The sequence below is a fragment of the Acinonyx jubatus genome, chromosome B1 (assembly GCF_027475565.1).
Source record: "Acinonyx jubatus isolate Ajub_Pintada_27869175 chromosome B1, VMU_Ajub_asm_v1.0, whole genome shotgun sequence".
NCBI lineage: Eukaryota > Metazoa > Chordata > Mammalia > Carnivora > Felidae > Acinonyx > Acinonyx jubatus.
Genome location: NC_069382.1, coordinates 146,518,906 through 146,541,025, shown reverse-complemented (window position 1 = coordinate 146,541,025; position 22,120 = coordinate 146,518,906). Strand labels below are relative to the sequence as shown.

Here is a 22,120-nt window from a genome sequence, read left to right as displayed (position 1 = left end):
AGAAGCTCTACCTCAAACTCTGTTCTCATAAGTGGTCCAGTGATAACAGGTATTCTGAGGTAAAGGAGCTGTAACTGGCAGTTGTCAGCCTTGATAGCCTTAAAGGACACTAGGATCACCTGTCGGTCTGGAAGAACCACAAAACTGGGTTCTGGAACCACACACTTATCACCTAACAGGCCTTTTAACAATCCAAATGAGAGTTTCAAGACCTTTTCAGGACCCTCAAGATATTTACAGACTTCATTTTCTGAACTGGGGCAAAATCCTATCATTTTCTTCCCTTGTTTTCTAGGAAATTATTCCAGACAATTGGTTTTTCTTTGATAGTATCATTCCCATTCTTCCATAAGAGCAGTGAAAACTCCCTATCCCCAACTTCCTTCTTATTCTAGCAGTCTCCACAATGAATGATCAACTAAGCCCCAAATCTGTTTCCTGTAATGAGATCCTGACAAGAGTAGAGGTAAGGGAGGAATAATGCTTTGCTTACAGTCCTTCATCCCATTTTTCAAACATAAACGTGAAACCTTGCAAGCTCACATGCATGCCCATACTTTAGTCCTCCTTTCTATCACTCTTCAAAGATTTTATGCCACTGTCATTTCCAACTCGTTCATAGGATTGCCAAAATGTGAGAAGTATATTTTTCCCCAAAGCAAATTCCTGAAACTCCTTATTAATTTTTTCTAATATTTTTTTCAAACAGTCCAAAAACCTAAGTAATAGAAAATAATGGAAATAAGTGAAATACCTATGAGTCTAAAGGAAGTATGGACTGCATTCCAGGATGCCATGTTGTTTTTCAATATCTGATGTAAGACAGCTTCAATTTCAGTCTTCATGCTGTGCCTTTTTGCTGGAGGAAACTTGAATGTCAGTTGTAACTGTACCCTTGAACCACTGGGATCAGGACAAGAAACAACAGAAATGTTCTAGTGTGTTGTTTCTTGATATTTCAAGATGTCTTGTTAACACATTGAATTTCCCACATTTAATCATCGTATTTCCTTTACATATATATATTAAAGAACAATACACAGATATTATCTCAGTATGTATAAAGTGCAAGTGTCCCTAAAAATCTTCTAACTGGTTCAAAGGTATTATTCATGGAAGAAGATATGAACTACAAACTAGAAATCAGAATAATTCAAACACACATGAAAAACTGAGTACTGGCCAGCAAATGATTGGTGTAAGATTTTATTAAAACAGTAAAAACCAGCCTGGGTGGCTCAGTCAGTCAGTTAAGCATCTGACTTCAGCCCAGGTCATGATCTCACGGTTTGTGAGTTCGAGCCCTGAACCGGGCTCTGTGCTGACAGCTCAGAGTGTGGAGCCTGCTTTGGATTCATTCTCTCTCTCTCTCTCTCTCTCTCTGCCCCTTACCAGCTCATGCTCTCTCAAAATATATATAAAAAATAAACAATTAAAAAAATTTTAAAAAAAAACAGTAAAAACCATGTTCTTGTACAGATATTTTCTAATTACTTTAGATAAAGAGATAAATGGAAACAAAAATGCAGTACCAGGAAACATTCAAAAGATAACTCCTAGCATATATTCAGGAGTCAGTACTAAGCTTCTGCCTATAGTTTCTCATACATCTCTACCCCAACGGAACTGCACAATGAGAAAGCTCAGAAAGATAACTCTAAAACATAGAGAGAATCTCTATTATCTATATATTCATTACATCCTTTTTATTAATTATGAAAGGAGATTAATTCATTTTTGGAGACTTTCAAAACAAATCACATAAAAAAAAATATCCACAACTCTATTTTCAAAAAATCATGATCAATAGAAGAGTCTTTGAAAGTTTTTGTTTGTCTATAGGTAAGTAGGTTAGTTGGTTGGTTTTTTGGCAAGCTGAATTTTTTATTTTGGTACTTCAGAATTCCCCCCGAATGGATATTGGCAATTACCAAAATACAAGTACTGTCCCTCTTTATCACTCATCCCCAGTGTTCCATGATACTTCCTCCTTGCATCCCTCCTGTCTACCCCCATACTCAAACCACTTCAAAGACATATTCAGACAAGTATTATCTTAAATTATTCACTTTGCTCCACAGTCATTATAGTGATAGTAATTATTAAAGAGACCAAAAGAAAGTTATTATAGTAAAGATATAGCCAGATGGGAATGGATAGGAGAAGAGGAGGCTAGTATATGAATACCAAAACAATAAGATTGGACTCTGTTTTCCACAGAGTTACAATGATCTTTCATCATAGTAGTCAGTTGGGACTGGCTGCTATCAACAACCTTATAATTCCCCTTCAAGTATGGAGGTTACAGATTTGTACACAACAGTTCTTACTCTGAACAGAAATTTGTTAACTGCAATTATATTTTAATTTATGGAGATTTCTTCCTTCCTTTCTTTCTCTCTCTTTCTTTCTTTCTTTCTTTCTTTCTTTCTTTCTTTCTTCTTCCTTTTATTGTTGTTATTTAAAACCACAGTTGATGTGACATATCGTCTACCTCCCTTTCCATAAGATCCTGACTGAATTTGTACTTACAGAAGTTTGATGACCTGAGAGTTGATATATTCTTTATATATACTAGAATTTTGAAAAACATCAGACATCTGCCAAGAGAAAAAAACAAAATAGCCATCATGTCTGTTTCAATCAAATTTATTATGAAATTATTAAAAGGAATCTCTGATTTACTTTAGTCCCTATATTTTTGTTCAGATCTGTGCTGGCTTGTGAAGCTCCATTTTCACAACTATCATTGTGTGTAACTCCAGAAATATGAAAATCACCTTGGTAATAGAAAATATTTCCTGTGAAACAAAGAAATACTCAAAGAATTTAAAAATAACAGGTAGACTCAAATCCCTCCATACTTTTGTCTCAAAATTAACATTCGACCCAGATTTTTAAATTATCAGAGGGAGGGAGAAAGGAAGAGGAGGGAAATGAAGGGGAGTGAATATCCACCCATTCTAGAAATAGCAACTACCCAGTATTCATGAAGTGGTCCTCCTCCTTTCTTCATATGATAATAGACACCACTGCCCTGCCAAGCCAGGTATACCCTCAGCATCCACAGCAGAACGGCAATCCAGGCAGCCACTAACAATCCACTTTAGTGTGCACTAGAAATGAAACCTACTTTTTATGTGTAATCTAAATTCTTGATCTAGTGATTACCCAGTTAATCTTCCTAAACACTTCTGACACACTACCCCTCCCCCGTTCATGCTCTGTCTCTCTCTGTCCCAAAAATAAATAAACGTTGAAAAAAAAAATTAAACACTTCTGACACAGGAAACATTACAAACATTTCCCTTTTCTTTCTGGATGATCTATACCCTTTTATAACTTTTCTTCTGCCCCATTTCCTATCTGCCTGCTTTCCACTCTTTTAAGTCATTCCTTGAATTCCTGCTGCCATCCTACTTCCGTCCAGCATATATGGTGGAGCATCACAAGGTCTCACATTCCCCATTCCTTCCTGTCCCCAAATGTAAAATGTCTCACCTAATATACTAGGGCCACTGTAATGTTAAAATAGGACAAGCCTAGAGGTAGTTCTTCTACATTATGCATGTACTTTTAAAAATAGAAACTCATATGAAATGGTACTCTGTTTTGGTTAAGCAATTATCCATTCATATATTTTAAGAGCAATTGTACTTTTGATTCACCTTAAAAAGTACTATAGAGTCTCTAAGGAGTGCTAATAATAATAATAGGCTTTGAAATATATATGATCTCTGAGATGAAATAATGCATTATCCCGGGAATCAGAAATATCATTTCAATCTAAAATAAAAATTAGTTTCCTATATTCCAATGGTTTCCTATATTTTTCCTTATAGCAACTGGTATATATGAAAAGCAAATGCTAGGTTCTAGCTAAGAAGTTAGCTAAGGTCATTCTGAAAAAAATAATGCATATGAAGTTAGAGAAACTAGTTTAAGCTCTGCCACCAATGGGCTGTGCTGTAACTGGTATATCACTTCAGCTTTCTGGGATTTTTTTCACTAATCACAAAGACTAAATTGCAATAAATAAACTCCAAGATCCTCTTTAATACCACTTCATGATTTTAATCTATGAAGTCTTTCATCAAATAGAAGACTGTCCAACTAGAATCTGCTAATTTTGTGTTATATCCAGTATGCTGAACTTGGGTATTTACAGGTAGTCAGATTAAATTGTCAAAAGTCACATATATCATGCCCATATTCAAAGAAACCATGATGTTTAGATACTTGAGTCTAGTTATATTACTGAAAATCAGAGTGATTTGAGGTGCAATTTTTAAAAAAATTTTTAAAGGTTTATTCATTTTTCAGAGGCAGAGACAGAGCGTGAACGGGGAAGGGGCAGAGAGAGATGGAGAAACAAAATCCAAAACAGGCTCCAGGCTCTGAGTTGTCAGCACAGAGCCCGATGGGGGGGCCCCAACCCATGGACAGCAAGATCATGACCTGAGTCAGCTCAGGTCTGACAGACGCTTAACCGACTGAGCCACCCAGGCGCCCCATTGAGGTGTAATTTTTGAGTTTATTTTCCCTTGGTTTTTATTTTTATTATTTTATTTTATTTTATTTTATTTTATTTTATTTTAGAAAGAGAGAGCGAGTAGAAGAGAAGGCGGGGTGCGGGGGGAGAGAGAGAGAGAGAGAGAGAGAGAGAGAGAGAGAGAGAGAATCTTAAGCAGGCTCTATGTGCAGCACAGAGCCCAATGTGACCCTGGGATTGTGACCTGAGCCAAAATCAAATGTTTGACACTCAACCAACTGAGCCACACAGGCATCCCACCCTTGATTATCCTTATGAACTGAATTGTCCCCTTAAAATTTATATGTTGAAGCCCTAACCCCCAATGCGCCTATATTTAGAGATATGGCCTTTAACAAGGTTATTAAGGTTAAATCAGATCATGAATCAGGTCATAGGGTTAAGTCAGATTCTAGTAGCCTTATAAGAAGAGACACCAGAGACTCTTCCTTCTCTCTCTCTTTCTCCACAAACTACCCACCAACTCCATATGCCACAGAAAAAAAGGCATGTGAGGCAACATTGACCATGCTGGCACTCTGATCTTGGCCTCCAAACTGCAAGAAAATGAATATCTGTTGTTTAAGCCACTCAGTCTCTGGTATTCTGTTATGGCAGCCTGAGCTGAATAATACAATTATTTAGACAACTTGAATGGGAATCTACCCTGTACCTTACACTGTGGCCTATAAAATCATAGTCAGTGTTACAGGCATAGCAATAGTCAGTATTTACATTATAATCTGAGCCCATTCCAAAGTTTATAATAAAATCTTTTATTTTAAGATAGAAATAAATGTTATTACCTTTATAAAACATTGCCTTAGATGCATAGATTGCAACACTGTCTATCAGAATAACACTATCAGAATAACTACAGAGCTCCTAAAGGCACACATGGGCATGTCCTGCCTCAGTTCCACTGAATCATAAAACATAAGGGAAGGGCCCAAGGAATGGATACTTCTTTAGAAGAGCTCTACACGTGATTCTGAGACAAAGCCAGGGCTTAGCACTGCTAGATAAACAATCTGAAGGACTTTTTAATTTGTAAATGTCTGTGTAAGCTTTTGGAAATAGTTTAAATAGTAGTTAAATAAAATAGTTAAGAAAGGGCTGAACCAGAGTCATTTCTAGAATAATGATCCTTGTGGAATATTAATTTCTGAGGTAACTCAAGAAGTAGAAACTCAAAATAATGTCTTGAGAAACAATATATTCAACAGACAAGCGAATTTCATACCACTTGAATGAGAGATTAGGTCTCATCCAACTCAAGTTGTTCTTAGTATTAACAAAGACTGTATTGGTTCCTAAGCCAGAATCTGAGAGCAAACCCGTCTTTTAAGCTGACTCTAGGTGACCTTTCCAACAGAGTTTGGGTACCCATTTTTACTTCACAAGGAGCCCAGTTCAATTAACTTCAGGTAATAAAAGTCCATCTAGCCTTATATTTGAAATATTAGGTGGTTCACCATACAGAGAAAGTCAAGGGCAAATTCTCATCCCACACATATCTTGCTTAAGCCAGGATGCCTACAGTTCTCCTTTTGTCTCCTGTTCATGAATGCATTGTTTCTCCAGAAGAAGGGACTTATTAAAATGCAAATTATATTTTGGAAAGATAACTAATTAAGCTACTGGCCTTCTTCATTGGGCTTGATTTGGTAAACTCAGAGCACTTTCCTTAAGGAAATTATATAATGGATGTTATTCTTTAATGAGGAGAATCAAGCAGAGGGCAGAAGAATCCAGACTACAGAGAGTTCAAGGACAGAAATGGCACGCAAGAGACTGTAAGCATACATGACCCTTCTGAAGGACAAGTTTTGAAATTGGAGATCAAGATAGTTATAGAAAACAAAGGAGAGGCCAGAATGAAGGAAAAACTAGAACTTTCACTGTATTAGGCAAAATGTATCCTACACTGGATACATATCTATCCTACACTATACAGGGTAATATATTTCAGAGGAATAAAAAAGAAAAACTTATGATAAAGTAAAATAATACACTTAAATATTAAGGTTTCGGTTTATGCTCATCTATGACATTTAAAAGCCTATGATAACAAGTGTTTGACTTTTCTTAATCTTGGTTTTTTGCATGTGAAAAAAGAGATAATAAAACCTACCCTCCTTCACTCAAAGGATTAGTATGAGGATCAAGCAGAATAATGGATATCAAATTTATTTGAAAACATTAAATAGCTACACAGACTTAAGGGTTTATTTTTCTGAAAGGTAAAAATAAGTTGGAAAGCCAAACTTTCTGAGTGTAGTATTAATTTTTTTTAAATAAGATCAAATTTACATAAACATTCAGCCATTCAGCCACTTCTACTATCTACTATTAGATGAGCCATTTGTGGATTATCCATTCTTATTTTGCAATTGTATCTTAACAACCAGAATTGAGCCAAGAAGAATAAGGATTTCCAAAATTTTAGGTATATTTACTAAAAGACATAACAGCTCAACTACTGACCTAATACATATGTTCCTTTATTGACAATGCATCTTGGCATCAAAATATTGAGCTTTTCAGTCTTGCCATACTCTCATAGTTGGTAATACGTCAGAGTGGCTCAATGAGGCATTTGATTCAAAAAAATTTTTAACTGGTATTAAATAATAGAGAATGATTACGTTGGAACATAGTTAATAGATGAGAAAACTTCCATTAAGAAATTTAATATTTATATTATTTCTTATCAATTTCTAAAAGTAAAAGGAGATTTAGCAGTAAGGGTGAAAATGGAAAATAGTCAATACTGACGCACTGCCAGAAAATGAACAAGGAAACCAATAGTTACTCCCAAGACTGCTGTCACTCCAAGAAAGATAAGGATCACCATCCATACTGGCCAAGATCTTCTCTGGGAGAATATTCTATGCCTATGAAAAGAAGAAAATAGCTCAAATCAGATGGGCTAGATAGTCTAAATTTGCCTGGCTCTCCTCACCTCATACAACACAATTTATAATTAGGCTCTTATGTTAGTATGAAACATAGAAACCTTAAACACCTCAGAGAAGATAGACTCTAATGTCCATTCCTTTAACAAATCATATTCGATTTGTTAGCTATGTTAGCTTCTAGGGATATAGCAGTGAGCAAGATACACATGGTTTTTGTCCTCAAAAAGAGAAATTAAATTGCTCTTTTTATTGATCTAAAGCAGGTTACAAAACATTAAGTGTGGGCTGATTGTATTTTTGTAAACTATAGTTACATCATGTACATTAATATATATAGACTTAAAAATAAATATATAATATAACCATTTATAAGTTTTAATTAAATGTGAAAGGAAAATCATGAGGTCAACTAGAGTTGTCCCATGTTATGAGATTATGGGTAGATTATTTTCTTTTTTTGTTTACTTTTTTCCTAACTATATTTTCTAATCTTTCCATAATAAACATGGATTCTTTGCATCATATAAATTAAGAAACAGGCAACTTTCATCACTAAAACCAATCAATTAGATGAAGAATAATCAGAAAATATGGTGACCTGGCATCACCCTAATAGAGTGATCAAGGTTACAATTAGGTCTTATGGCTACCCTTAGTCTAATCTATATAAAGTTTGACACTAGTTATTTCATATACTTTGAAAGACATGATGTCATGAAATTGCTGATTTGGAGGAAGTACTGTAACACATACACATAATAATCTGATTTCAAATTTCAAAATAGCCCCAGCTCTTTCCTCAATCTTTTGTGTTCATCATCCTAAACAAAACTTGCAAAACAGAGGAGTTTGTAATCAGGGGATATATGTGGCAGATTGGCAGATATTCCTTATGAATATGAGAATCTTTCTGTTTTGATTCCTCTAAGACCAATTTATTTTTCGGTAGAGAAGTTCCTTAAAAAAAATTACCTTATGACACAACTGTGCAACTCCACCCAGTCTTATTTCCTCTCTGCCCTGTTCTCTACTCTTAATCCTGCCTCTTCTTGATACCCCTTTGATGATTTGTTAATGAGTGCTTCCCAAAACTGGGATTATTTGTCAAAGCTCTGCAAAGGAACTCCTTATTTCAGATGCATTGCATGCATGCCTTCATTCTGGAATCCTGCTGCTTAATCTCATCCTCAGAGCAAAAAGGCTATTCAGGTATTATGTTTCTTACACTAGATAAATCACACCTTAAAAGGAGTATGCAATTAAGGTAATTGATAATAATATTTACAACCTTATGAATATCTGATAATATGTCTCTTTTAATAACCAGAAAAGTTTACCGTGATATTGAGGTCTCAAATTTGTTTTGGATTAGCCAGGTGGAGGTTAGTCTGGTAGCTTCGTCTTTCTGAGACATGAAAATTAGTTTGAGGGACTTAAACATTTATGTAGCCTGAGTGGTGACTCTAAAGTGGCTGAAATGGTTTCTATACAAAGAATCACTATGCTACAGCTTATAAAATATTTTTCTTTGAAAGCTTCTTTTAGAAGCTCTGGGAAGTGGTAGAGAATACATACTGTTGACTAGAGCACTGATGCTTTTCTCCCCCTCATTATGGATGTCTTCCTATCATAAACAATTAAGGAGATACTTTTATATCTAAAAGATCACAGTGGTGTATGATGTATTCAACCTTTCCTCCAGAAAATGTGATAGTTGGGCTCGAGGAATTGGTCATTATTTTTGAATAATAGCTGAAATTATTAAAATGAAGTTCTAAATATTTTAAAAGTTCCATTCATGAAACAACTTACTTTCTCATTTACCAAATTAATCTTGGCCATTTTTTAAAAAACTTTATTTATTTTTAGAGAGCGAGCAAGAGAGAGAGAGAAACAGGTGGGGGTGGTGGGGAGGAGCAGAGTAATAGGGAGAGAGAATCCCAAGCAGTTTCCACACTGTCAGCACAAAGCCCAAAGCAGGGCTGGAATTCACAAGCCTTGAGACCATGACCTGAGCCGAAATCAAGAGTTGGATTCTTAATCACCTGAGCCACCTACATGCCCCTTGGCCATTTTTAAAGACAGAAACCTGCCTTCCAGGATGAACTCATTTAACAAAGAGAATCGGTTAAAAATTAATCTACAATGAATTTAACCAACTGTATGTACATAATTAAACTATAACTGCCTCATTTTAGTATTGAATCTAATTCAAGTTAGGGCTCATCATTATTCTGGTATAATCAACTGTTCACCTTAATCAGTTACAATAATAATGTCGATAAAAATAATGGTAACTACACGATTCATAATTTTAAAACATTAGTCTCACTATAATTTATCCCCACAGTCCATACCAGGAATCATTTCCTAGATTATATTCTAACTACATTCTGATATTGCATTAGCTGTTAAACCACAAAGCATAAATGTAACTATAGTTTTCATTTATTAGAACTTCATTTACAAACTATTTGAATTAGATGCACCTGAATTCTGTTATACAGTGAACAGCGTGTTAAAAAGCAAGATTCCAGTGAGAAATTCCCCAAATTTTATAAAGATAAACCTTCCCCCCCCCCCCCAGAGGACTTTAAATCGTTAGGGAAAGAGTTGTGAATAAGGAACAGGGAAATTAATGATCAAATGAGTTGAATGATCTCCACCTCTAACTTTCCCCTAAATTCTAGAAAAGCAGAGAGCCTATGGAAGGGAATTCATTTCAAAATATGAAGTTCTGAGCCCCTCTGTAGTCTGCCTGCTGCCAATTCAGGACCTACGTTACAAAGTACATTATTCCAAAAATCCATGATGGAATTTATATTTTTAAATTATTTCCCAGAAAACATTTTCATATTAGAAAATACGATTTCAATTACATTACTAAAGAACAAAAATGGTAGGGTTCTTATAGAAAAAGTAAGCAAAATTTTGCTAAAACTGGATTCTTTTATTCCAACTTTGTAAAACTTTCCCAGAGACTTTGCAGAGCCTTTAAACCTCAAAAACAGTAGCATGTTTTTTAGCAGTGTCTAGAAATAAAAATCTAACTTATAGAAAGCAACCAGTTTTTAAAAAGCTAGAAGATACTCTAGCAACTTGCTAGGGTTTGTAACTTACCTCCCAGATAAAATCCCATTTACCTGTACATAATATTCTGATTGTTGTGGTGGTGTCAGGGACAATGGTGGTGGTGATGATGATGGTGATAAAGATGATAGTGATAATTAAAATGACCTCTTAGAGTAGCTTTTAAGGTGATCAATGTTTCACAGGCTTATATGCTACATTCAGTGTTGATTGGTTTGTTTTTCTGGGCTGTGTGAAATGTACAGAACAAATATGATGAAACTTGTCTGACTAGTACTAATGACTACCATTTTTCTATGGTTTCAAGAGAGGAGTCATCCAGGGAATCACAAACTTCCTTGACTTGACTATTTAGAAAAAAATAACAGCCTAGTCTTAGATTGGTCACCTAGAAGGTACAGCCAAGAAACAGGTTTGTGGTAAAGAGGGATAATCCTAAATCTGTGTTTGACCGATCCATTATACTGGCTTCTTCTTCCACAGTTTGACATCGGCTATAACGAGGCAGAAGTTTCTGTCAAATGATTTTTCACAAGGTATCCATTTTAATATAACTAGTATTGCCATCATTCTGATGTAAATGAATTGTATTCATTATGGTTTACATTTAAATTTCCCTAATTGCCAGTGAGAATGATTCTCATTCTCATTCTGGGCTTCCTCTTCTGAGAATTCTGTTCATATATCTAGCTTACTTTTTCTATTGGGTTATTTATCTTTTTTTTTTTTTTATGGATATGTGTGAGTTCTCTCTGTATACCGGATATTGCAATTCTGCATGTAAGGAGCTTGGAGGTTGCCATTCCATCCTAATAATAAGTATAAAGCTTAACAGACTTTGAAATCAACAACTCATTTTGGATCCATAATAGAGAGGAGGACACAGAGCAAACAACTGCCCCAAATATTGGAAAGATAGAGAATACAGTGAGTCTTGACTTAAAGGAGTCAAGACTCAAGAGCAGAAAACATCATGGGAACCAGGGCTGGGATAGGAAAACCTGAACTGTAACTGACAGTTGGAGTTGTTGGAGATTTGGTATGGATAACTCTGAGAGTTAAAAACAACAGAGGGGTCCAGTTACAGAGGGACCCCCACAGTATTGTGAAATTTACTTCCAGAAATTCAAACAGATTCCCACAATATATATCAAAGAAAAAAATCCCTTTGGGCTTCTGGCAGGGTGAGGGAAAACAAATATTCTGGAGTACTCTATAGTTCTTAAAAGGCCTGACAGTGGGGACAACTAGTTAATCAAAACCTAACCTGTTGGGGTATTAGCAGAACCTAACTGACCTGGGAAAGGGCAATACCCAACCTCAGACCATTCTGCCTTCCTGGGAACACGGGGAAAAAAAACTGAGAAAACACTTGTGAAGTTCATAGGGCAGAGGCATAGGCACACTAAAAGATTACACTTAATCTTCAGTCTATAGAACACTTTTCTTCTCCCTACACCTTATCACCACATCACTAAAGTTCTGTTTATAGTAGCTCATTTACCTGGTATATAATGTCCAGTTATCAGGGAAAATTTACAGGACATACCAAAAGGAAAAAACAAAACAAAACAAAACAGAAAAACCCTCAATTTGAACAGACAGAATAAGCATCAGAACCAGACACGGCAGGGATGTTGGAATTATTATACCAGGAATTTAAAACAACTATGATTAATAGCTATGGTTAAAGCTGATAGCTTTAATGGATAAAGTAGAGGGCATGCAAGAAAAGATGGGAAATGTAAGCAGAGATGGAAATACTACAAAAAAAAAAAAAGAAATGTTAGAGATAAAACAAAACCAAACACTAAAATAGAAATACATAATGCCTTTGAAGGGACATAACAATCCTTAATGTGTATGCCTAACTATAGTGTCAAACTACGTGAGGCAAAAAGCAATAGAACTCCAAGGAGAAATAGATGAATCCATCACCATAGTCTGACACATATACAGAAACACATCTATATCAGAAATGGACAGATCCAGCAGCCAGAAAATCAGGAACAGCACAGTTGATCTTAACACCATCAATCAACTGGATATAATTGACACCTATAGACTACTTCATCCAACAATAGAATACATATTCTTCTCAAGAGCACATGGAATATTCATCAAGGGAGACCACATTCTGAACCACAAAACACACCCTGACAAATTCAAAAGAATAGAAATCGTACAATGTCAGCTCTTAGACCATAATGGAATTAAACTAGAAATAGCAATAATAGAAAGGTAACTAGAAATCCCATAATGTGGAGGTTAAATAACATCTAAATAACATTGGTCAAAGAGAACTCTCAAAAGAAATTTTGAAATATTTTGTAACTAAATGAAAACAAAACCACAACATGTCAAAACTCATGTGAAGCAGTGCTTAGAAAAAAATGTATAGCATTAAACTCATATACAGTTGGCCCTTGAACAAAAAGGGGCTTAGGGATGCTGATCCCACACCACCCCATGCAGTCAAAAATCTGCATATAACTTGACTCCCCCAAAACTTAACTACTAATAGCCTACTGTTGACTGGAAGCCTTACCAATAACATAAACAGTTAACACATATTTTGTATTTGTATTACATACCTTATTCTTACAATAAAGTAAGCTAGAGAAAAGAAAATATTATTTAGAAAATTTTAAGTAAGAGAAAATACACTTACAGTACCGTAAAAAATCTGTAAGTGAACCTGTGCAGTTCTAACCTGTGTTGTTCAAGGATCAACTGTATTTGATTTACTTCGTCCTATTGTAAATGGTATTATTCTGTAAATTTCGTGTTATACTTGTTGCTGGCATATAGAAATACAATTGATTTTTGTATATTGAACTTCTTTCCAGAAAACTGACATTTATTTTTTCTAATTTGAACTTTCTTTTGAATATTTACCATACACCTATATCATCAAGTCATCTGCAAATAAGAATAGAATTACTACTTCTTTTTCATTGCTTATATTTTTTATTTTGTTTTGGTTCATTGGTTGACTCATTGTTTTATCCTTATGTCATAGAACTCTAGTACATTGTTGAAAAAAATGATAATAGCAGGCATCCTTCCTTTGCTCTCAGCTGCAGGGAGAGGCTTTCAGTGTTTCTGCCGGAGACCAGCTCCAGCAACCAGGGGTTCCCGAAGGAAGAACAGTGTCGGTGAAAATAAAACAAAACTAAAATAAAAAAAAACTAAAAATAAAAAACTAAAATAAAAATGGACACAGACAACAGCAGTGTGTTGAACTGGCTGATTTATTGTAGCAAACGTGGCATTATATTTGCTAGTGATTTCCTTGTAGCATACGTCATCTACGTTTTTCTAACATTACCTAATTTTAAAAACGTTCCTATGTGTAATCAACCTTTAAGAAATAACATGGCGATTTTCCCGTAATGTTCCCACATACCCTTTGATTATTGATTAATTTCTTACATTATTCCATTATGCATCTGCGTTTATCTATAATTATCTATAGTCTATGAAGCATTTGCTTTGCTGTTCGCATGAAACACCTCAAGTGGAACAGTTACAGGGACATGACCTCCTAACCACTTGAAGCCAGAAGAACAATGTGTTTGCCTCAGTCTGAGGTGCCAGAAAGGGGCTGAAAAGGCCTTAGAAACCCATGCCTCATACATTCTCAGAGAGACAATGCACCTAGGAACCAATGAACCATTCTGTACCTTAACTGACCAGTCATCATCTGGAATGCCTCCGGGGGGCCAGGTGGGGCTATGGGTTGAAGTCACCTGTGCCCAGAGATTCACTCCTTAGTTGCCAGAGTGAGGCTTTCAAATCTTTATGTCTCTCCTTCACAGGCCCTCTTTGCTAGCAAATGCATGAGGCTATCCTTCCTGTAAGTAGAGGAGTCTCCATAGGGGATGGCAAGGGCTAAACGTAAGGCCCTTGCGGAACCTTATTTTCTTTCCTAATGGTTCTTTTCCCAGGGGGCCTGTCGAGGGCCATTCCCCAACAGACAATACCCCAGGTTGTTTTAAGGCCGAATTACCTAAAAGCAGGAGTGCAAGAAGCTTCACTGTCGGTGGGCCGCCTTGCAGTCACTAATCCGTCCACAGCCCAGGTTTTGCCACTCAGGCTGGGATAGCTCGGCTTCCAGCATCTCCCCCTTTTTATTTTTTAATTTAATGGCATGAAGTTCCATTGCCAGCCCCTGGATACTACCCCTCAACAGTCTGACGATGACTGGAAGCAGAAGAATTATCAATCCTCCAATCAAAGCCACTTTAATCATAGTGGTAAAAAAGCTTTTATGAGAGACATAAGAGGATAAATTTTGAAAAAAATGTGTTTGATATTTGTGAGGCAGAAAACTCAGCCTCAGCTTGGCTAATATCACGAATATCTTTATGTAAAGAATTTAAATCAAAATTTAAATCTGAGTGATTCCAGATACCTAGGATATGATTTTTAACTCTCTCCCAAGAATACAGAGATTCGTTAACTTTTAGGGGCATTACACAAATCCAATGAAAATCAATATGACATCTCAAGGCAAGGCGAACCTTAAAAGAGGTCTGTTCCTGAACAATCATGGGAACAGCTTCTTCTAAAGCATTAACCTTAGAGGTTAGTTTTCTATCTATAAGTTCTTGTGTCGGTAAAGCCATGGATACATTTTTTGATAATTGATCAGTAAAAGTTGCTGTGTGAATTTCTTGAGATAAGGCTATATATATATAGCAGAAAGCGAAAGGGAAATTGCTAAAGCTATAAATGCTGTAATTCCAAGAATAAGAGGAGCTACAAAGCGACGACCACGAACAAGAAGTGCATTTACATCCTGCAAAGCTTGCAAACCATAACTATCAAACCATGTAGTATTTAGAGTGACAGGAACCATTAAATATGGGGGTCGCTGAACAATCATCAGTGTTTTTACATTTGTTAAAGGGAAACACAATTTGTAAGATTACAGCGGATACAAGATACATGATATTTGTCAGCATACTCAGAGATATTTAAGGAATTATAATCTCCGGAAATTAAAAATGCATATGGAGACTGTAAGCAAGCCTGTACCTGATATCTGCTCTGATTTTCCGGCCTGCGCAGTGTTAACCAGTTTTGTGGCAGCAATCACACGCCATATTTCAGATTGAAAATATCCTGCCTTTTTTTGTAGAAATAGTCAAGATGCTTGGTACCCATCCATTAATATGCCATCTATTAATTGGCATGCGGCAAGGGATATATTCATTTTTCCAAGAGTATCTAACATTAGTTGATTCCAAGGAAAACCTATAATCTACAGAAGAATCTGCACAACTTCTATCAATTACAGTTAAATATGTTCCAGGAATAACAATATGAATCTCCTTTTTATAAGCACAATATCTCCATTTTGAGAAGCCTATTTTAGGGTTAACAAAGGCCCATTCCTCATTAGTGTCATCCTTCTCTGGAGGAGATGCTGCACGAACAGGGAGGGCTTTCGGATAATCTTTAGGAGTAAACATTTTAGGAGAAGAGTCTCCAGGTAAAAGCAAAATTAGAGACTATAGGAGTCTTTTGTCTGCAACTGCATAATTAGGAGAATCTGTCAACAACCCCTTATAAGATGTTGGAGCACAACCATTAATGGAGGGAGCCTCATCCTTTATAGTATTGGGGATAACAAAGCAGATAGGAACAGAACTTGAAACTCCATAAAAGGAGAAGTTTTTAGTATTAACAGCCTGTCCCAATTGAATAGGAGACTGAGTTCCTCCCATCAAAGAAGGAATGTTAGTATAAAGTGGAATAACCTCATTCTCCCAAGTTACCCGTTGAAAGGAAGGAGGGTTAGGTAAATAAGCCCAATAAGAAGTACCTGGTTTGTCACATTTTGCCTGACAAGCTAAAATGGCAAGTACAGCAACAAAAAGAGTAAAAGGAGAAGGTTGAAGTCCTTGGTTGAGAACCAGTCTCTCAGCTTCATTCGTCAGTTTCTTTATTTGGCCCCATGCTGGTGGACTGCTGTCTTGAGTCGCTTGGGTCAGTCTGTGCCGTGGCATCGGGGTTGGTCTCAGCGGTTGCCAGTCACCTTGAAGGTGAAGTTCTCTCATGCGATATGTCAGTGGTCCTCCTCGGCTCTCCTCCGATAGACGTCTCTTGCGTTGAGTCGATGTGTGGAAAGATGGAGGAGGTGGTGGCGGGTTGAACATGTCTAATGAGTCTGTCCGGAATCCACAAAGGAGAATCTGAATCCTGTGGGAAAACACAAGCATATCCTCTCCCACAAGTTAGTAAAACATCAGGCCCTTTCCATGTTCCTGTAAGAAGATCCTTCCATTTTACCAATGGTTTAGGAGCATCAAGATCAGGGTTCCAGTGACGCTGCGTGGCAGAAATGCCCACAGTATCCACATTAAAATTATTAATAACAAACATGGCATGGCTCAAAATATGATGAGGGGAGGTATACGTAAGCTCTCCTTCTTGAAGTTTGGTAGTTTGATGTTTTAAAGTCTGATGGGCTCTTTCTACAATAGCTTGTCCCTGAGGATTATAAGGAATTCCTGTAGTATGTTTAATGTTGAAGGTGTTGGAGAATTGCTTAAAAGCTTTTGAAGTATAGGCAGGTGCATTATCAGTTTTTAAATGAAGTGGCATACTTAAATAAGAAAAACAATAGAACAGGTGCTGAATGACATCTTTGTGGGCTTCTCCAATTCTGGCTGAGGCTAGAGTTAATGGGAGTAAGTATCTGTAGTAACATGTACATAGGAAAGTTTCCCAAAGCTGGAAATGTGAGTTACATCCATCTGTCATGAATCATTAGGTCGTAGGCCTCAGGGATTAACTCCCACAGATTGTGCACTGACATGCATAAGACAAGTAGGACAATCTCTTACTATCTGTCTAGCAGCTTCTCTGGTAATCTGAAATTGATATCATAAGGCAGCAGCATTTTGATGATGAATTTTATGAGCTCTCTGAGCATCCTCTATTGCTGTTCCCAGAACAAACTTTGTGTACTTATCAGCCAATACATTTCCCTCATGTAAGGGCCCTGTCAAATTACTGTGAGCCCTGATGTGACCTATGTAAAAAGGATCTCTTCTTTCATGAATCAAATTTTGTAATTCCAATAAGTATCTAGAAATAGTAGTTTTATTAATAGCTATTGTAGCAGTTTCTATATGGGGAAAGAGCTTAACCACATATTGAGAATCTGTATAAAGATTAAAACTTTGTTCAGTTAGTGTGGAAAAAACAAACAGGATTGCCATTATTTCTGCCTTTTGAGCTGAAGTTTCCTGAGTCTCTTGTATATGTGAGTGATAGTCAATAATAGCCACAGCTTTTCCATTGGATGAACCATCAGTAAATACCAGAGATGCATTAGGAATAGGAGATGATTTACATTTCTCTGGAAATATAACAGGATGTTCACGAAGGAATTGTAATATAGGATTTTTTGGCAAATGAAACAGTATTTCGCCTCTAAAATCACTCAGAGCTATTTGCCAATTTTCATTGGATTCTATTAAATCTTGTAATTGGTTTTTGTTATAAGGAATAATATTATGAACATCCCTACCAAAGATCTCCATGCTTCTTCTTCTGTCCTTAGTTATTAAGCTGGCAATCAAATCAATGTATGCTGTTAATATTTTCTTTCCAGTAGCTGGCATATGTAACCATTCAAGTGACCCCTCTTGCCATAGTCAGCCTGTTGGAGTATATATTGTGGCCAGAATTATTAGAGACCAAGGTAAATTATAGTTGATTCACCTTAAAATCTACTTATTGATGGCTTATTCTACCATATTCAAGGCTTCGGAGGCCTCAGGAGTTAAAGTTCTTTTAGATAAAGGATTAGAGTCTCCCTGTAATAAATCAAATAATGGTTTTAAATCGGCAGTGGGAATCTTAAAAAATGGCCTAATCCAATTAATATCTCCTAATTGTTTTTGGAAATCATTTAAAGTTTGTAAATTGTCCTTTCTAAGTTGCAAAGATTGAGGTGAAACTGTATGTGTGTTTAATATCCGTCCCAAGTATGTATGGATTTTTTCTGGTGCCACCTTTAACCCATGAGACGACAGGGTGGAGGTGGTTTTGATTAACACTTCTTGTAAAAGTGTCTGGTCCAGATGAGCGATTAATATGTCATCCATATAATGGACCAAATAAAGGTCAGGATAAAGGTCTCTTGTTTCTGTTAAAGCTTGATCAATGTATTTTTGACATAAGGTAGGACTGTTTTTCATACCCTGTGGCAACACCCTCCATTGATATCTTTGATAAGGCTGCTTAAGATTATCTGATGGCAGACTGAAAGCAAAGTGCTTGCTTAAAGGAATGGTAGACTTAAAGGACTTAAGGACTTAAAGGAATGGTGAAGAAAACAATCCTGCAGATCAATAACAATTATGTTGTGAGTGGAGGGTACTGCCACAGGAGAAGGGTTGCCTGGTTGAAGAGAACCCATATCCTCCATAGTAGCATTTACTGCCCTTAAGTCTTGTAATAATCTCCATTTTCCTGATTTTTTTTTAATGACAAAAATAGGTGTGTTCCATGGACTATTGGAGGGTTCTATATGCCCTGCTTCTAACTGTTGCTGTATTAACTCTTTTGCTGCCTGTAACTTTTCTAAGGGTAGAGACCGTTGTTCCACCCAAACTGGATTGTCATTTATCCAATTAATGGGATCAGCAGCTCTTTCAGCAATGGCCTCCATTAAAACTTTTGATATCCAAGTCCCTGTCTTTTAACATTAGATATTGTCTGTATAGGTTCTTTAATGTCCTGATTGTGTTTTCCCAGTCCTTTATCTGGATCAAAATGCATCTGTAGCATCTGTGCAGGCACCTTGTCATCTGGACTATATAGCAGCATCCCCATGTGGGATAATATGTCCCGTCCCCATAGCGTTATAGGGATAGTGGGAATTACATAAGGACAAAAAACTCCAGATTGACCCTCCTCGTTAGCCCATGGCAAAATTTGTGTGCTTTTAGCAATAGAAGGAGCTCTTCCTATACCTATAAGTCCTATAGGAGCAGCTTTAGTGGGCCACTCAGAAGGCCAATAATTTACTGCAATACAAGACACATCTGCGCCTGTATCGAGCAAACCTGTAATTTTTTCCCCTTGAATTAATAATTCCTTAAGAGGTCGCAAAGCTGTGACCTCTTGGATCCAAAAAACCAAATCACTAGACCCAAATCACTTTGGACCTCTATCTTGTTGAGAGGCTACTTTTCCTGTCTCATGGTAAGGCAATAATAATAATTGTGCTATTCTTTGTCCTTTCTCTATTTGAACTGTTCTTGTTGGAGGAGAAACGAGTACCTGGAGTTCTCCAGTGTAATCTGAATCAATCACTCCTGGAATAATTGACAGCCCTTGTAAGGCCATAGAGCTTTGACCCCAAATGATTCCCACTATGCCTTTGGGCAAAGGTCCTTTTACTCCGGTGAGTATAGGGGTAACAGCCACATCTGGTGTTAATATTGCTGAGGTGGAGGAACGTAGGTCCAATCCTGCGCTCCCTGGAGTGACTTTGAAGAGTTCTAAGATGGGACAAAAGGAATGAACGGGTTCAGGGAAAATGCCCCACTTATTGTCTGGGCCTGGGGCAGGCCCCTCTGCCTGTTTCCCGAATTCCCTTGATTAAAATCTAACTCTTTGTTAGGGTTCAGAGGAGTGCCATCCTTATGAAACATGGACCTACAATATTTGGCCCAGTGAAATCCCTTCTGGCAGCAAAGGCAAAGTGCCTGAGGAAGGCGAGTATTTACATTTTGTCCGGACACTTGAGAAACAAATCTATTCTGGGGACATTGCCGACTAAAATGCCCTGGTTGCTTACATGTAAAGCAATTTACATTAAGACCCTTTAAAGGTTGTTTACCATTTTTATTAGACAATCCTTGCATGAATTGAGAATAAGTTTCTCCTTTCAGGGCTGAAGCAATAGCTACTCCCTGTATAAAAGCAGGACTGACATCTGCACATTGTTTGACATAATTGGTTAAAGAGCCAGTTTTTCGTATAGACCGCAGCAAAGATTGACAAGTAGTATTGGAATTTTCAAATGCAAGCTGCTTTACCAAAATGTTGGCTGCTTCCTCATCTGTTATAACTCTTTTTACTGCCACCATTAGGTGAGAGACAAAATCCTCAAAAGGCTCCTCTGCCCTTTGTTTAACATTCCCTAATGCTGTTGCTTTTTCAGTGGTGACTGGCAAGGCCTTCCAAGCATTGACTGCATAGGAATTTACTTATGCAAGAACATCCTTGTCTAAATACATCTGACACCAGGCAGTATTATACTCTCCTCTTCCTAGCAACATGTCTAAAGTCATAGGGGCATCCTTGGACTTCCTTTTTATAGAAACCTGCCTCTTAGCCAATTCCTCATATTCTGCCCTCCATAACAAGTAATTACCTCCAGACAAACAGGCCTTGGCCACTTGCACACAATCATAAGGTGCCATCCATCGGTTAGACAGTGTATCCAAAAGAGTTAATGTATAAGGAGCAAGAGGACCATAGTCCTGACATGCAGCCTTTAATTCCTTGAGTATTTTATATGGCAGAGGTTCCCAAGAGATCTCCTCATCAAATTCGCCTCCATACATGACAGGAAAACATTGAGCAAATTCAATATCCCCTGCCTGTTCTCCCTGTCTTAGTGCAGCCAAAAAGCCTGAAGTTCTATGGACCTTCTGTCGTGCCAAGGTCATTGGAAGAGGGGGACGAGGTGGCAAACGTCTAAACAATTTATCACAATGTAAAGGACTAGGGGGAGCCTGAAAAGGTGTAGGAGGCTCTTTATTATTTAGTGGAGCTGCACAAACCCCTATAGGGCTTCCCTCATCATGATATTTGGCTGCAGCATCCTCCAAATCTTGTTCCTCCTCAGGTGTAAGCTTATCGTCACCAGGCAGGGCCGAAGCCAGCATTGCCTGAGACTTAGCAGGAGAAAGCAAAGGAGTACCTTCCCCTAAAGAAAATCTCCCATTGGGGGAGTTTTTCAACCTCTTGCCGAGGTTCTGAAACATCTTTAATTAAATTCCAAAGATCAAAGGCATCTACAGTTACCTTTTCTGGTCCATGGAGAGTATAATACTCCCTAAGCTGATCTCCTACTCTATTCCATGTCTGTAAGTTTACTGTATCTTCTTCAGGAAACCATGGACAGCATTCCTGAATAAAATGTAAAAATTTAGCCAACTGGCTATTAGTAACTTTAATTTTTCTTTTTCCAAGCATATGCAGTAATACTTCAATAGTCTTCTTTCTTTAGACTTAATATGGCCCATAACTTCTCAAATTTTTGTTCTGACTATCCACCCTTCACTTACCTGTCTACGTCTGCAGGGGTCTGCAGCACCCCAGGTGGAGTCCTAGCCCTCCCGAGTGCTCCTATCTGATTACCTTTGGGTCCTGTTTGGGGGCCACTTGCTGGAGATGAGCTCCAGCAACCAGGGGTTCCCGAAGGAAGAACAGCGTCGGTGAAAATAAAACAAAACTAAAATTAAAAAAACTAAAAATAAAAAACTAAAATAAAAACCTAAAACTAAAATAAAAATGGACACAGACAACAGCAGTGTGTTGA

General features: G+C 37.1%; 2 protein-coding genes across 6 annotated transcripts in view; both read right to left on the bottom strand.

Moving 5' to 3' along the window:
* The window catches only part of LOC113600681 (transmembrane protease serine 11B-like), a 27,519-nt gene extending 11,497 nt beyond the window's left edge, over positions 1-16,022 (bottom strand). The window contains 6 exon segments of the mRNA XM_027064336.2: positions 755-935; positions 2,529-2,600; positions 2,686-2,801; positions 7,310-7,428; positions 10,995-11,056; positions 15,846-16,022. Coding sequence (XP_026920137.2) covers positions 755-935; positions 2,529-2,600; positions 2,686-2,801; positions 7,310-7,428; positions 10,995-11,056; positions 15,846-16,022 — 727 coding nt within the window.
* LOC113598873 (endogenous retrovirus group K member 25 Env polyprotein-like) lies at positions 13,779-22,120 on the bottom strand. Of its 5 annotated transcripts, XM_027057805.2 has the most exons (3): positions 21,940-22,120; positions 21,604-21,708; positions 13,779-16,752 (listed from the first exon to the last, which is right to left on the bottom strand). In XM_027057805.2, exons 2-3 carry the CDS (start codon positions 21,615-21,617, stop codon positions 16,062-16,064), a joined length of 705 nt encoding a protein of 234 aa, XP_026913606.1. In that variant the 5' UTR covers positions 21,618-21,708; positions 21,940-22,120; the 3' UTR covers positions 13,779-16,061. The 5 variants fall into 5 exon arrangements, with proteins under 5 accessions (XP_026913606.1, XP_026913627.1, XP_053073262.1 ...); XM_027057826.2 differs by lacking the exon at positions 21,604-21,708 and having other exon boundaries at positions 13,779-16,720; positions 21,867-22,120; XM_053217287.1 differs by lacking the exon at positions 21,604-21,708.